General features: G+C 41.5%; 1 protein-coding gene across 1 annotated transcript in view; it reads left to right on the top strand.

The window, feature by feature from the left end:
• Positions 1–17551, top strand: part of FAM227A (family with sequence similarity 227 member A) — a 99641-nt gene that overhangs the window by 73977 nt on the left and 8113 nt on the right. Inside the window, exons 13-17 of the mRNA XM_071219065.1 lie at positions 1511–1602; positions 2890–3047; positions 4767–4919; positions 9186–9326; positions 14192–14263. Of these exons, the coding sequence (XP_071075166.1) occupies positions 1511–1602; positions 2890–3047; positions 4767–4919; positions 9186–9326; positions 14192–14263 (616 nt within the window). The remainder of the gene's footprint in view (positions 1–1510; positions 1603–2889; positions 3048–4766; positions 4920–9185; positions 9327–14191; positions 14264–17551) is intronic.

The following is a 17551-nucleotide window of genomic DNA, read 5'->3' as shown; positions in this document are numbered from 1 at the left end:
CACATGCAACTCCCTCTGCCTGGAATGCCCCTGCTTTCTCCCCACCTTCCAGCTTTATCCTTCAGGATCCTGCTCTAATGGAACCTTTCTGTGAAACCTACCATATCTTCCCCAGACAGAGGCTGGCCTTGGGTCCTCTTTATTTCTAATTATTTTAACAACCTCCTAGGGTAGACTAGTATCCTGAAAATTTTCTCACTACACACCTAGAAATACTAGATAAAATACAAAAAACATCTTTTTAAATGCATAGCTAAGCTAAAGAATATGTATAAAAGAAAAAAGGAAGTCACCAAGGGCCAGAAACAGAGAATTGAATGCCAAAGCAGCAACCAGGTCAGCTGTTAGGGTGGCTGCCCTGGTGTTTCCCAAAATTTAGGAGTTTGGGTTTAATGCTTGTATGGATAGGAGATGAGACTTTGGTACCTCACAGAAGGCAGGGAATCGAAACCAGAATCCTCACGTAGAGCCAGGCGCCTCAAAGGCCCACCAAACTGACAATACCACAAGAAAGTTTTTCTTTCTTAGGCTCTAGATAGAGAAGAGGGGAAAAAAACAAAACAAAAACGGCTTACATGAGCTTCAAGTTTGAATTTTCACCACCTTAATGGGCCAAAAACCCCAAGATGAGAAATTAATGTAAAATTTAGTCCTGGGTAGTTGGTACCTGGGATGCCCAGCAGAAGCAAAGACCAAAACCAATCTGAAATGATAGGCTTCCAGCTGAGACCATGCTGGACTTAAACGGATAAAAGCCCCGTGGAGGAGGGCTCACCATCCAAATGATAAAACTATGACAAAAGGCCACAAACGGACATAATAACAGAATTAGATTCCAAGCTGCTAGAAACTACATAATAAGAATTTTTAAATGGTTGAATGACTTCTGAATATGGCTATTTAAGTCAGAAACTTTTCCCTTCTCCTGGAAATAATAGAGGAGCAACAAGGAGAAAGAAAAAAGGAAAACCCTGAAAACTGCATGTTCAGATAGGTAGTGACTCTTTTTAAAATTATGCTAGGACATTTTATAGTTTCCTGTCCCATGCAGGTGTTTTCAAGTTCATCTTTTGTTTTGTTTTGTTTTCAAAATATGGTAGGTATAGTTGTTTTATAATCTGCATTTAAGAAGTCAAAATTCTGCAGTCTTTGCCTCTTCATTGTTTCTGCTCTTCCTATGGCATTTTGCTTCTTTGCTGGCTTAATTTCATGGTGTGCTTTTCATTTTCTTTGAAAAAGTATTTGTGGGGATTTTTTGAGGAACAAGATAGATGGCTAGAAGGATGACGATAGATAAGCAAATGGACAGATATACAGGCTGCAGGTATGTGTATATTTAGCTAAAATGCAAATGAAATTATATGAACTTACTGGAGCTCCTTTCTCTAGCATCTCCTAATGATCTATATATATTCGGACACTTTCAGACCAATAGGAGAACCAGTATATGTTCTTTCCCATCCAGCTGGCAAGCTCCAGTGATCAGTTTTTGCTTATATTGCATTGACAGAGTCTCGTCATAGCTTGACCTTGAGAAAAGCTACAAAGCTAACTAAGAGAATATCAGAAGCAAGAGAATATAAGGCTTTGTTACCTAAACAGGTGAGCACATTGTTGGGAATTTAATGGTAGGGGTGGTTTAAAAGGGGGCAGGAAATGTGGCTACAAAAACTAGCTCTGTGAAGATGCCAGGGTAAGAATTTGGGCATTGCTGATTGTAGACTCAGGGTGATATAGTCAAGAAATCTCCTAAAGGTAATTCCTGACTGAGATAGACACAAGTTGAGAAAACCTTTTGTCTGGAGACAGGAATTTAATCACCTGTTAAAACTCTGGAGCCTGAGTGTAATGATGAGAGAGTACCTCCAACTTCTGTTGCTCAAGTTTCATTTCTCTGAGCCTCGGTTTCCTCCTCTATAAAATGGGACAGTGCTTCCTAGGTTATGGGGTCGTTCTGAGATAGTTACTTAATATTGTTATCCAGTTTATTAGTGAAGAATGTGATGCTCAGAGCAGGTAGTGAATGTGTCCAAGATCACAAAGCAAAGAAGTGATGAAGCCAAGACTTGCATGCATGCCTGCCTACTCTGAGTCTGCACTTTTTTTTTTCTTTTAGTTTTAGTTTTGGTTTTTAATTTTTATTATGTTAACCCATATGCAACACAAAATTTCCCATTCTAACCTCTTTCATGTATACAATTCAGTGATATTGATTACATTCAAATGTTGTGCTACCATCACTACCCTGCTTAATTCCTGTCTGTAGCACTAACTTGACATGGCATTGCAATATTCTTTTATTTGTTGATTTGTTTATTGTATTTCTCTCCACTATATCACAAGCTCTAGGAGGGCTGGCTTTTGTCTTGTTCTCTGATAAATCTCCCAGGATAGGGTGTATACATACACACTAAATACTTGCTAAATGAATTACAAAAATTTGACAAATATCCTTCCAGTCTTTCATCCATCTTTTTTTATTTATTTCAAATAATTATATTTATTTCATATAAAATATGTAATACAATAAAATATTGTAATATTCAATTTTGTATCTTGATTTTTTTAACTTAGTATTAGATTTTAAACATTGTTTAGGTTGTCAATTCTTCATAAACCTTTTAATCGTGGCAGTTTATCCCTTTGAGTAGAGATAGCATTAATAACTTCTTGAACATTTAGGTTATTGTAATCTTTCGCCATATTAAATATCGTCATGTTAAATATATTAGTGTTGAAACTTTCTCTTTTGTTTTGGATAATTTCTTTCGGTTAGTATGCAAAAACTGGAGTTACTGGCTCGAAATATATAAGTACCTTTATGTTTCTTAATGCACACTGTTGAAATGACAAAATCCTTATTTTTCTCCTCTTTTTTTCCCTACTCAGTCTTGCCCTGCCTGTAAGAGCCCTGAGTTGACTTCAAACCTCTTCAACATTTATGGGAAGAGCCCTCTGATTGTACACTTCCTCCACAACTACTCCATTCTGCGGCATCATGGCCAGGACGTGCTGATGGTCAGGAGAGAAAAGACGGCGAGCACCCCATATCCTTGCCCCCGTGGGCAGGGCCTGTGCCACTCCAGGCGCCTGCTTCCTCTTCCCATAACAAGGGTCAGGGAGAGGGACCCAACCCTCCGTACGGCACCTGACACATAGTGGGTGCCAGTCAAGGGTGGCTATTGCTATGAGTGTAAGGCTCAGAGACTGGCCCATTTTAGTTCCAAATCTGCCTCACGAACAGGCTCTGGGACTCTGGGCAAGTGGAATTTCCCTGTTGCAAAATCTCACTTTTCCCACTTACCAGAAATAGTGGGCTAACTAGATACTCTAACATACTTTGAAACTAAATAATGCTTCCTAGATATATCCTTCAGGAATTGTGTATCATTCAGGAATTAGAGTGTCCATGTGTGTATTTCATCCAACCCTCTTCACTCACACCCCTCCCCCAAACCTCCCATCAAATTCCTGGCCCCCTCGACCTTTTTGCTAAGGATCTGGGGAAAAAAAGCTCAGCTCTCAAGAAAATGGGTGTGGCATATTTTTGGTGTTCTGAGTCTAAGGGTGAAACTCAAGAAGGCTTCAGATAGAAGCAATTTACCATGGGGAGTCAGAACATGGGTTTTGGAATTAAATCGAACCTGGATTCATGAACCAACTCTACCACTTACCACTTGTGTGATCTTAGGTAAATTCCATCTTCTGTCTGCAGCTCATGTTTTTCATCTGTAAAATGGGGATAACAGTACCTGCCTCATAGGGCCATTTACAGGGGCAATAGAAGTAAAGGTTTAGCACAACCTGGCAGATAACAAGTGCTTGAATGTTATATGTCTGCACTTAGCTTCCCATCACGACAGAGCTTTCATCATGAACTAGATAGGACTTTGTACCTCCTGCCTGCTAGTTTCATATCTACAAAATTATGTGTCTATAGGTAGTGTATAATAACAATGACTCATATTTCATAGTACTTTATTGTTTATAAAATGCTTTCCCATATATCAGCTCATTTGTTCTGTAAAGGCAGTGTAGTGGCTTGGGGGTACACAGTCGTGGGTATGAGTCCCAGCTCAGGAACCCACTGGTTCTGAGATCTCATGTGCATGGCTTCACCTCTGAGCTTCAATATCTCTTTCTGCTCACTCCTAAAATAAGGACAGTTAAACCAAACTAATAGTATTGTGACTAGGATTAAAAGGTATACAGGTGGTACTAAATAAAATATTATTAATACACCATATAGGGTCAGTATTAGTATCCCTAATTTACACCTAAGGAAATGGAGACATAGAGGATGACATATCCTGTCTGAGATCCCACAACTCATGACATGTGTGGCTGAAATTCTAATCAAAAGTCAAAAAGGAGTGGGAGGAGGAAGGGAGAGAGAATTTTTCTACATACAAACATGAAATGGGGATTGAGGCCTTGAGCTTGAAACCAAAGTGATGAATAGAGGGAGCATTTCAGATGACAGTCTAAAAAAGTATTTCCTAGCTTCCATCAGCAAGGGGAAGAAGGGGGTTCCTTCAAAGGTGGGGGATGGCCTAGCCACAGAGAAGAGAGCCTCTTCCATTCCAAAGCAGGTCAAAGAGGTCATTTCCTGCTCAGATTTCAGTGATCACTTGGAGACAGAGGTCACTTTCCCCGTTCTATCATCCCACTCTCCTTCCTCCCCATGCTCTAAGCACATTCCTCTAATAATGCAAAGGGTCAACTCCATCAAACAGCGCAGGGTTTTCCTTGACTGTGAAAACCACAGAGTCGACCCTGACCTACGCTGAGATAATCAGGCAGACCCTGAGAAACATGAAGGAGCAAAAGGACAAGCTCAGCCAGTTGAACCAGCTCCACTTGAACGAATGGAATTATTTTGATGAGTACCTAAAGGAACTGAAAACGAACTTCCTCAGGTATTTAGTGGACTTTAGGAAAGTGGCTTGTTTGGGGATTTATCTATTGTAGCACATCTACTAATTTTTAATTGGGGCAGGACTGGTCCTGTTACTCTTTTAAGCACGATCGGCTTTCTTTTTTTTTTTTTTTTACGCTTGAAAAAACACATTTATTCCCCATTAGTTCTTTAAAAATCAGGATTACAATCCTACTTACTTAATGCAAATATATATCCACTTTCTTTTTTTAAAATTTTTTAAATTCATTTTTTAAAAATATTACATTCAAAAAATATGAGGTCCCCATGTACCCCCCACCCCCTCACCCACTACTCCCCCCATAGCAACATTCTCCTCCATCATCATGAGACATTCATTGCATCTGGTGAATACATCTCTGAGCATCGCTGCACCTCATGGTCAGTGGTCCACATCATAGCCCTCACTCTCCCACAGTCCACCCAGTGGGCCATGGGAGGACTCAATCAGCTTTCTTGTAGTTAGAATGTAAACCCTGCAATAACAGAGATCAAATCCTTAAACATATGTATATTAGTTAGAAAACGCAAAACCACAGAAAAGCACTTAGGAATATACAGAGTTAACATTTTTCTATAAATTCTTCCAGTCTTTTTTCCCAGGCACATGTCTATATCACTAAATAGAGTAGTAGAGTCATGCTGTAATTCTATTTTGTAGGATATCATGGAAATTTTCCTGTGCCTGATACCTTCCTCAATATTTTTATTTTATTTAGAAAATTTCCAGATCTTTCAGGAAAGTTGAAAGAATGGTACGATGAATACCCATATGTCCTTCACTGCATCTTCCATTTATTCACATTTTGCCATATTTCTTTCTCTCTCTGGTATTTTTTTTACTTTACCTTCTACTCCAAGATCCAATCAAGGATCAAGAATTATATTTTGCTGTCATATCTCTTCAGTGCCTTTTAATTTATGTTTTTTGTTTTTTTATGATGGACTTTTTTTTGAAAGTCCAAGCCACATTCTGAATTTTTCCAGTTATTTCCTCAAGGTATCATTTAACTTGTTCCAATAGTTCCTGTATTTCCTGTAAATTGTAAGTTGGGTCTACACTGGAGGTTTGATTGGAGTCAGGTTAAATCTTTTTGCCAAGAATATTTCATTGATGATGTTGTATAATTATATTACATCCTTTTAGAGGGCACAATGTCCAGTTTCCCTACTAGTAGTGATGATAGGTTTGACTTGGTTAAGTGGACCTGCCAGATCTCTCCATTGTAAGGGTACATCTTCCCACTGTAATTAGTAAGTAATAAGTGGGATGATTCTTTGAGACCATGTGAATATACTCTCCCAAGAATCCTCACCCAGAGGCTTTAGTGTCCATGATGTTCTTTGCCCGAATCAGTTATTATATTTGGGGTTGCAAAATGGTGATTTTCTAATTCTATAATTTCTTCTACATTTGTTAGTTGGCATTTTTCTGAAAAGAAGAGCTTACATTCTTTCCCTCTCTCCCTCTCTTTTTGACTGTTACTATGGACTCATGGATTTTTAGAAAATGCAATATACTATAATCTGTTATTTTTATTATTCTTTGCTTTGCTCAAATTGCCCTCACTGTGTTCAGTATTATTTTAACGGCTTCATAATAGTCCATTGCAAGTCTATACTATAATATGTTTTACCGATATATGATTTTGGGACATTTAAGTTAATTCCATATCTTTTAATTTTAGTACCCCTACTACCTGACACACATTACATCCAGTAAGTATTAGCTAACAAATGAATACATAAATGACTTAGACAATGTAAGCAGGGGACCACTGCCTCAGCTTTTTTTAAAAAGACTTTTCATTTTGAAATAATTTCAGATTTATAGGACAGTTGCAAAAATAACACAAAACCCAGAGAACTCCATCATACCTCCCACCAACTTTTAACATTTTGTTACATTTGTCATATCATTCTATTTACATGTTCATTTCTATCTATCTATCTATCTATCTATCTATCTATCTATCTATCTATCTATTCATCTCTCACCTCACTTTTTGAGAGACACTGAAAGGCCCACCTTCCCCAATATGCATACACCATAACCAAATGCCACATCTGAAGTTTCTACTAATACAGTCACATCTTTGAATCAGAAAACCTTTCCAAGAAAAATCTCTTCAAGTACAGATATTTTACCATAGTGAGGCAGTACATGAAACTTGCCTTCATGTAGTCATTCACTGAACAGATATTGACTAAGCATCTACTAGTCTGGTGTGTGCTAGACACTGGAAATACAAAGGTGAAGAAGACATGCTATCTTTCCTTCCATTCTTCTCATTTCTCAGATCAAAATCCTAGTCATTCCTGACTCTTCCCTTTCTTTCATGCCCCATAGTAAATTCTGCCACCTCTACTTTCAGACTATCCAGAATCCAACCCTTTCTCACCATCTCTACTGCCCTGCCCTGATCCATGCTTCACTTAGGTCTCGGCTGGATAATGGCACTGGCCTCGCTGGTTTCCCTGCCTCTTGCTTCTACCCGTAATTCGTTCACCATGCAGCCATCAGAAAAATCCTTTTTAAATCTTTGTCAGAATATAGTCTTTACTTTCTTCAAACACTCAACTTTGATTCCTACTGCCATGCATTTCCTTCACTCCACTCCCATGCCACACCTGCTTCCACTCAGGGTCCTTGCCCTTGCTACTCTCTCCCTTGACTATCTGAATATGCTTCCCTCCTCTCTTCACGTGGAGCACGCTTCACTCCTCACTGCCTGCAGTTCTCTGCAGGGATTTGCCATATCAGAGAGTCTATCTCCACCAAATTGTATAAGGTAGCAATTTCTTACCCAGATCTTGTTTTGTAAACAACATTACCTATATAAAGGTACCAGGAATCCCCAGGAAAGTGACTGATTCCAGGGCTGTGTCCCAGAAAGTACTAGATGAGCCTGGAATAACCTCTTAATGCCAGAAAGTACTCAAAATGTGCTAGGAACTTTCAAAAGGACTCAGAAGCCAGCTTAAAGGGCTCCCTCCCGCTGACCAAATCTGGAACAATTTGGGCATCAAAATGAATAATGAGGTAATGAATTATAACCCTTTGAATAAAATTAGAATCCATTAGTGTGTAATTATAATAAATAAGGAAGAAAGAAAATGTTTCCCAGAGCCTCCCACAGCTGACTTCTCCCTCTCTCTTCTTTACATGGCCCCATAACTCTTTCACTGGCCACCCCAGCTGCAAGGAAGCTTGGAAAGAGTCTGATGAAAGAGAATGAGATTTCCATGACTGGACTAGACCATTCATGAAACTGAGCACTTTGTTGCCCAAAACAAAATTGGATTCAGTTTGCAAGGAAGAAAGAGGGAGATTGCTATTGGCTAAGCAGCTATCCATGTCTGCCAGAATAAGAAAGAAAAACATGAGTGCAAGAGTTAAATACTTTATTATGCAATATGCTGCAATCAAGTTATTTCTAGACATAACAGCCTTGCCTTGTAGACCTCTCTCATTACATGAATTTCATTTCCCATAGCTATCTAAAATATAGTCATTGCTAGCTGTATTTTGGCCCTGCCTCCTCTGCTAGTTTGACCAACTTCTTTCTTAGTCTCTCCTCCTTTGATATTTCCTTATTTTTGACTTCAAAATGTGAAGTCTTACAGCTAATTTTGACTTCCTTCCCTCCATCAAACCAAAACAAAAACCTGCTCCAAATTTTCTCCATTGTCCGTTCTGATTAACAACTAAAACCTTTCAAGAAAATCACTTAGTGCATCCCTTTGATTGCTTCTGGCCTCCTTTTCCCCACAGTATTCCTTAGAGAATAATTCCAGTGTTCCAATTGCTTCCCACACCCTGAGTGAATGAACAGCAATTACAGACAAGGGAATACACTCCACAGAAGAAGCATTTCTGCAGCAACTCAGGCTTCAGAATCAGCCTGCGCCCCAAGCTCTGCTTCAGCCTTCTCCTGGACTGTGGCTTTCCTGGCCTGTCTCCCTACTTCGAGTGTATGTTCCTTGTGGGCAGGTCCCACATCTTACCTTGACTGTATCCCCAGGGCTGGTAGGACACCAGGCAACAGCAGGTGTGAGGAAAGACTGGGAGCCTGAGTTGCTGTGTGCTGAGTTCTCTGCTTAAGTCAGGTGCTCTTGACAGATGTAATTAATGAATTTGTAAATATTTGCCTCTGTGCCATTTGAAGATAGGAGTAAAGCCTCTGAAAAGATGACACTGCCTTTTTAATCTTTTTCCAATTGTGTCTTTGTGGTTCCCCACCAGGGAGGTGCAGATTATTGATCGAAGAGCAGCAGATAAAAAGAAGATAAACCACTTTTTCCTCCCACCTTCAAGCTTCAATGAGGATCAGCCTATCAAAAGATCTAGAGGAAACCATCAGAAAGAGGCTGCATTTCTTTTAAGGTTTGTTCTAACAAAAACCATGGGAAAACCTGAAGTGTAAACTGGGTGAGAATCCCTAGTACCTGGGAAAGAGCATGAAAGTTCACGCACAATCTGAGCCAAGAGGTGTGCAGAGCGTTGTATTTGGGCCACTCCCACCTCCGGCAGATACTCAACCCTCATTTTGTGTTTACGATGATGATGAGAGTAGTAAGGGCTTCCAGTGATTTTGCACTGCCTCTGTGCCAAGCACTGGGCTCCGTCCTTTATGAATTCTTTTAATCAGAGCTCTCTGGTTCCAAGTGCCAGGAAGCCAGCTCACACTAGCTTAGGCGGAGAGAGAACCTCGTGGTTTAAGTAACTGGGAGGGCTGCAGGCAAGTTTGGACCTAGGGCCTCAATGATTTTTTCAGGTTCTCTCTCTCTCTCCACTTCTTTCCCTCGTATGCTGGCTTCTTTTCAAGCTGCCTCTGTCCTTGGAGAAAGAAAGAGGGCCACAGACAGCTCCATGCCTGTGTCTTTATAGTGCATGATCTAAAACTAAGATAGATACCCTCTCCCAGCCTCCATAAATTGTCTCATTATCAAACTTCGAATATCACCATCTACAGATCTTTTCTCAGGAGCCATTCAACTTCTTGGGAGAAGAATCCTCCAATCTTCTGCCTGTGGGGCATATACTTGGTTGATGGCGCTCTAGAACCAGAAGAAAGGAATGGGAGTTGGGACCCCAAGTTCAGTATGCAGACTTCCACTTAACTCCCTGTATCTTCAACTGGTCTGGTATCCCCAAGTCTAAAGCTTCTAAATTTCAATTTCTCCAGAAAACAAAAGCAAAACCAAACATTCCATTTTTCATTTCATTCTCACAAAAACCCTTTGAAGTAATATATAAATTAAGATTGTGTTTAGTTGCATATAACAGAAAAATGAAAAATAACAGTGGTGCAAAGGTTGATTCTCTCATTGAAAGAAAAAAAAATGTCTGGAGGTAGGTGGTGGGGGTATGGTCTGGTACCTCCACAGGAACTTCAGAGACCCAGGCTCCACCACCCTGACCCTTGGCATTCATTCCTGCATCCCTGGGGTCCCTAGTGGTCCACCAAGATGGCTGCTGGCGTTCCAGGCATACTCTCTATTTTCCAGACTAGTGGCAGGAAGAATGAAAGAAAGAAGACAGGCTAACCCCATTTTCTCTCTCTTTTTTTTTTTAAGATTTTTTTTTTTTTTTTTTTATTTCTCTCCCCTCCCCGCCCCTGTTGTCTGTTCTCTGTGTCTATTTGCTGCGTGTTCTTCTTTGTCCGCTTCTGTTGTTGTCAGCAGCATGGGAAATTGTGTTTCTTTTTGTTGTGTCATCTTGCTGTGTCAGCTCTCCGTGTGTGCAGCGCCATTCCTGGGCAGGCTGCACTTTCTTTCGCGCTGGGCAGCTCTCCTTACAGGGCACACTCCTTGCACATGGGGCTCCCCTACATGGGGGACACCCCTGCGTGGCAGGGCACTCCTTGCGCGCATCAGCACTGCGCATGGGCCGGCTCCACATGGGTCAAGGAGGCCCGGGGTTTGAACCATGGACCTCCCATGTGGTAGACGGACACCCTAACCACTGGGCCAAGACTGCTTCCCCCCATTCTTTTTTAAGGAGCCTTCTTAAAGTCCTAAGGAGCATTTTCACTTATGTCTCATCGCTAGGACATAACTATATGACTACAGTATTAACCTCCTTTTTTTTTTTTTACCAGCTTTACTGAAGTGTAATTCACATACCATAAAATTCACCCATTTTAAGTGTACAATTCAGTGATTTTTCGTAAATTTACAGGATTAGGCAACAATTACTGCAATCCAATTATAGAACTTTTTCTTTATCCCAGAAAGATCCCTCTTGTCCATTTGTAGTCAATCCTCATTACCCACTCTCTTTTAAGGAGCCTCCTTGAAAATGCCATATATCATTACCACCTTATTTCAAGGGCCAGATCTTAGTGACATGGTGATGCAAGGAAGGGCTGGAAAATATAGTTAAAAAAAAAAAAATCTGGGAGCATTGCCATCCTAAACAAAAAAACAGCTCCATTACTAAAGAAGAAAAGGAGAGTGGATGAGGGATTTGTAACAGTCTCAGTTGCAGATAGATGATGTTATACTCTCCATTTTAGAGATGAAGAATCCAAAGCTTACAGACGTAAAATATTTTGCTTAATGAGACCTTCTACTCTTTCATTTGCTCAACAATTTCAAGCAGGGGCAGACCCCATTTAAAAAAGATACAACAGAGGAAAATAGTTTAAATTGCAGACTTCTTTCTATTTAAATTTTTGAAAAAGACCACAATTTTTGTGTGTGTGTGAATGGGACATATTTCATTTTCTTCTTGCAGGTAATTGTTGGAATTGAGATACACTAGAAAGAGAAATAAAAACATTATGCAAATAGTAGCCCCTCTGTTAGGACTTGTTGGTAAGATTTTAATTTAAAAACCACATCACAATATTTTTTATTATAGCAGTTTATCTTGAGGGCTACCTGTCTGAGCCATGGACTCTTGTAGGAGCCATGGTGGCATATTAATAATAGTCTTTCTAACACCCATCTTAGATTCTCAGAAACAGAAAAAAGCCAAGTCAGTCTAATTCAATAATATTTTTATTCCCTCGGATATGAATATCCTTCAACTACTTCATCATCTAGCTAACCCTTAATACCCAGCTCAGGTATCACCTCCTACAGGAAGTCTTCCCTGACTGCTTTCCAGACCACACTCCACATATCACACCGTACTGTGTCATAGGTTTGCCTCTCTACCTTCCTAGATTGTAGGTCTCGGAAGTCAGGAAGCTTGTCCTAGATGACTTTCCTTTCTCAGGGCCTAGGTCCAGTGCTGGCACCCAGCAAGTGCTCGGCCCATGTTTGGAGGACAGATGAAAGGATCATCACTGCAGGCTCAGCACTCTACTTCTGTTACTTACGTTTGCCAATGCTATCGGTCAGCTTGTAAACTTTTCCTCCCAACACCTCTCAAGATTCCAGTGGAACGTTTAAAGAAATCATACTTCGTTTTTTTAGCTAATTGTGGACATCTTTTTGCTGTCCCCCACAGGAAGGAAAGGGAGCAGAGGAAAACAGAAGAAAAACAGAAGTAGAACAGCTTACACTTCTCATTTTTAGACCTTGAGGAACCTTCTACCCTGACATTAGGGGAACCCAGCAGCGTTTGTGATGTTTCTGCTACCAGATGAGGTAGAACAGCAGTCAGAAAAAAAAGAAAATTGTGGCCAAAGACTGAGAAATAGAAATAACCATTCCTGGGAGAGGGGAAAGATTTCATTTATAGCTTTTTCTCAGCTGAGTGAAAAGGAGGAGTGGGAGTTTTCTATCTATTCATGCATTTACTTTTATTCATTTACTCGTTATTTTATTTACTATATCATTAAGTAATTTTACTCTACAATATGATCATAATGGCTACCATTTATCGACTGCTTGCCCTGCTCTGAGCGTTAAGCTAAGCATGTCCCATACACCGCCTTATTTAACCTTTGTGCCAACTCTGTGAAGTAGGTACTCTCCACTGCATTTTACTTGGAGGCAAGCTCAGGTATAGAGAGGTTACAAAAATCCCCTGGAGTAGACACCCTAGGGAAATAACAGTGGATAAAAAACAGTGCCTGTTCCAAGGCGCTCACAGTCTCCTAGAGGGAAAGCAGATGCTGTGCTGGAGAGAGCGCAACAAAGAGGGGAGCAGCCTGGGAACACCTACGGGAGTGGTGTGCCTTGAACACCTGAGTAGAAAAGTTGAGGGGATCTTTGCAGGGGTGGGGTGGGGGGTGAAAGGGGGTGATGAGGGAAGAGGCTGGCCCATGCGCAGTGCTGATGTGCGCAAGGAGTGCCCTGCCACACAGGGGTGTCCCCCATGTAGGGGAGCCCCATGTGCAAGGAGTGCACCCGTAAGGAGAGCCGCCCAGCGCAAAAGAAAGTGCGGCCTGCCCAGGAATGGTGCCGCACACACAGAGAGCTGACACAACAAGATGACACAGCAAAAAGAAACACAGATTCCCGTGCTGCTGACAACAACAGAAGCAGACAAAGAAGACGCAACAAATAGACACAGAGAACAGACAAGGGGGGGGAGGGGAAGAGAGGAGAAGGAAGGGGAGAGAAATAAATAAATAAATAAATATTTTTTAAAAATAATAAAGTGTGTGGTGTGTGAGGAGGTTCAAGGAAAGGTGAGCCTGGAGAAGTTCCCCGAGCCAAATCATGAAGGGATTTCTCCGTGGCACTTTATTTCTAAGTCCTGGGGAGCCACTGAAAGATATTGAACACGGGAATCACGGGGTCAGATTTGGGTCTTTAAGGCTCCTGTGGCAGATGGTTGTCTTTATGAAGTGAAGGCATGTGTTGTGAGGACTTGCAAAATCCCCTCAAATGTTTGCCTCTACTAGACCAGTGATCCCCAAGCTTTTTTGATTTTGTATCCCTCTCAGTAAAATATTTATGAGATCTCAGTCCCAAATAATGTATTAATTATTCAGAACTCATATAACTATATTTCTGTACTAATACAGTATATATACTATAAAACAATAAAAAAGAAATTAAAAAGGATGAGGTATGGACAAACCTTGAAAACATTATGCTGAGTAAAATAAGCAAGGCACATAAAGACAAATGCTACATAATTTCAAATATATGAAATATCTAGAATAGCAAAATCATAGAGACAAAAAATACATTAGAAGTTACCAGCGGACGGGAGGAGGGAAGAAGGGGAATTTGTCTCTTGGTGGGTACAGAATGTTTATAAATTTGGGGAATATTTTACTTTTCAAAAAAGGATGAGATAAAAATACATAAACAAAACTTCCATACCTTCTCCCCCTAACCCAGTGGATCATCTCAGGAGTACCCTCAGACACCCACATCCATCTCTGGATATGATTGCTCTGCACAAGCCTCAAGGTAAAAACTAACCAGATTTTTTTTTTTACCTTTTGTTAGCATTTGTTACCTCTTGGTTTCCCCTGTGGAAAAAGGTGAACAGTAGAAAGAGTTTTGCCTCCAAACATCTCTGGGTTTTGAATCTTTGTCCTGCCTTTATTTTCACATGCCCATTACCCAAGTTCTCTCTGGGCCTGTTTCCTTGGCCCCCCAAAAATGTGGATGGTTGCTGTCAGGTGTAAAAAAGCTAACCCATGTAAAGAGCATGGCAGTAATTAATAGGCCTTATGCTGTTGTTTTCACTTTTGCTGTTTCTATAAAGCTTCTTATATTGTCGTCAATGCAGGAAGCCTTGGAGCATGCAGAGTGCGCTGGCCCAGCCCAGCCCAGAGGAAGCCAACTGGGTTCTTTTTTTTTTTTAAGATTTATTTTTTATTTATTTCTCTCCCCCCACCCCCATTTTCTGCTCTCTGTGTCCATTCGCTGTGTGTTTGTCTGTGTCCACTTGCATTCTTGGGGACACTGGAATCTGTCTCTTTTTGTTACGTCAGCTTGCCGCGTCAGCGCTCCCTGTGTGTGTACCATTCCTTGGGCGGGCTGGGCTTTTGTCACGCAGGGTGGCTCTCCTTGTGGGGCACACTCCTTGTGCATGGGGCTCCCCTACATGGGGGACACCCCTGAGTGGCATGGCACTCCTTGTGGCGGCCCCACTGCCCATGGGCCAGCTCACCACACAGGCCAGAAGGCCCTGGGTATCGAACCCTGGACCTCTTATATGGTAGGCAGATGCTCTATCAGTTGAGCCATGTCTGCTTCCCCCAACTGTGTTCTTACCTCTCAGAGCAGCCCTTTCACTGCTGACCCACCAGTGGACCCTGAGATAGTGAAGCGCCAGAAAATGTACAAACTCTTTACCCACAGGGAAGAGCATCCAAGCTCTGAGAGTTTAATATTTAGATAGAGCCCAGCCTGGGTCCAGAATGTCCCTCTATCCATCACTTTCAGAAGTCGCCAAGGCCCAGTCCTTTCAGGAAGTTAAAGAAGAGCAGATTTGCCCTTCCATTGCAGACATGGGAAGAAAACTGAGAGGAAATAGTCTCTGCCTTATGGTAGGCACATTCCATAGGTTATCCTATTAAGTTCTCGGAACAGTCCCATGAGGCAGGTTTTATTTTCCCTGTTTTTCAAAGGAGGCCTCTGAGGCTCTCTTGAGCTGAGACCAGTGTCTCTCAGGCTCCTCTTAAGTCTCCCACAGTGGCCAAATGGAACTTTCAAAAGTCCACATCTCATCATCATGCTACTTTGCTTACTTTCTCCTCATTGCCCTAAGGATCCTAAAGTTAAAATCCAAACTCTTAGACACGAGGCTTTCACAAGGTGGCCCCTGCTCACTTGTTGTCTTTCTTCACCACCTGCTCCCACTCTCCACTCAAGCCACAGAGAACCCCCTACAACTGCCCTAAGAGGCTGAGCTACCTCCCAGCCTTGCTTGGAAGCTTCTTCCTCTGCAGGAAATGCCATTTCCTCTTCCGGGCCTCCCCTCCATTCCCCTGGCTAGATTCTCCTTCTTCTAAGCCACACAGATGTCTCCTCCTCCAGGAAGCTCTCCATGACATGTACACAGATCAGGGACAAATGCTTCTCTAAGGTCTCAGAACTTTCATAGCATGAAAATTTGCTGAACCCAAATCAGTGCCAGAAACTGCATTTGGAAAATTGTGGCTGGGAAGTTTGGGGCAGGACCATTTTGGAGAAAGGTGCCCAGCCATTGTGTCACAGGATTTCTGATATAGGGGAGAGGAAGAGTCCAGCTTCAAGGGCAGATGGAAGGATGGGTGCAGCACACTATGGTGCTGACATGTATTTTCCTGAGCCAGAGTCCTGATTCTCCCATCTTCTAGGACTGTGCAGAAGCCCATAAAAATATGGCCATTTAAGTTCTGGCATAGCATAAAATACGAATCAATATCTTAAAGTAATACATATATGTTAAGAAATTTCACTTCATTTTTTCCTTAATTTTAACTTTGACTCAACCTTTTTTTTGTCACCTTGAGCAGTGGTTGCAACAGAATTCTCCATAACAAAAATTTATTGAATGCTTTCTTTGTTCATGTCTTCTGTGCTAAGGCTGATGCATGTATTATTTTATTTAATTCTCACAGAAGCCCTGTGAGATATATGATGTAGTTCTCCTCGTTTTACCACTGAGGAAACTGAGGCTCAGCAAGGTTCTGTGACCGTTGCTCAGGCTCTCACATTTGATAAGGAATGAAGCCAAGATCTGAACACCAGAGAATGATCTCCAGTCTAACTATTCTTTATTTAAAATCAATTTTATTGAAACATATTCACAAATCATACAATTGATACAGCCTAACTATTCTTTTTTTTTTTAAGATTTATTTATTTCTCCCCCTGTCATTGTTTGCACTTGCTGTCTGCTCTTTGTGTCTGTTTGTTGTGGGTCTGCTCATCTTTTTTTTTTTTAGGAGGCACTGGGAACTGAACCCAGAACCTCCCATGTGGGAGGGAGGCACCCAATTTCTTGAGCCACCTCCTCTCCCTGCTTGTTGTGTCTCTCATTCTTTTTCCTTATTGTGTCTTCTTGTTGTGTCATCTCATTACGTCATCTTTGTTGCATCAGCTCGCCATGTCAGCTCATTATCTTGCTCATCTTCTTTAGAAGGCACTGGGGAGAAGCAGATTTGGCTCAACTGATAGAGCATCCACCTACCATATGGGAGGTCCAGGGTTCAAACCCAAGGCCTCCTGACACATGTGGTGAGCTGGCCCATGCGCAGTGCTGCCATGCACAAGGAGTGCCATGCCACACGGGGGGTGTCTGCCACATCGGGGAGCCCCACACACAAGGAGTGTACCCCGAAAGGAGAGTCGCCCTGCGTGAAAAAAGCGCAGCTTGCCCACGAGTGGCACTGCACACATGGAGAGCTGACACAGCAAGATGATGCAACGAAAAGAGACACAGATTCCTGGTGCCACTATAAATACTGCAAGCAGACGTAGAGGAACACACAGCAAATGGACACAGAGCTGATAATGGTGGGGGGGAGGGGAGAGAAATAAATTAATAAATAAATCTTTAAAAAAAAAGAAGGCACTGGGACCTCCCATGTGGTAGGCTGGTGCCCAACTGCTTGAGTCACATCTGCTTCCCAACTATTCTTTTTTTTCTTCTGCCTAGTTCAACCAACTGTTTAATCCCACTCATGAATTTTCCATTGCAGTTATCGTATATTTCTTTTTTTAAAAGATTTTTAAAAATTTCTCTCCCCTCCCCCCTGTTGT

This window comes from Dasypus novemcinctus, chromosome 12 (assembly GCF_030445035.2).
Source record: "Dasypus novemcinctus isolate mDasNov1 chromosome 12, mDasNov1.1.hap2, whole genome shotgun sequence".
Classification (NCBI taxonomy): domain Eukaryota; kingdom Metazoa; phylum Chordata; class Mammalia; order Cingulata; family Dasypodidae; genus Dasypus; species Dasypus novemcinctus.
Note: the sequence above shows the minus strand (reverse complement) of the source record. Positions and strands in the feature narration are given on the sequence as shown.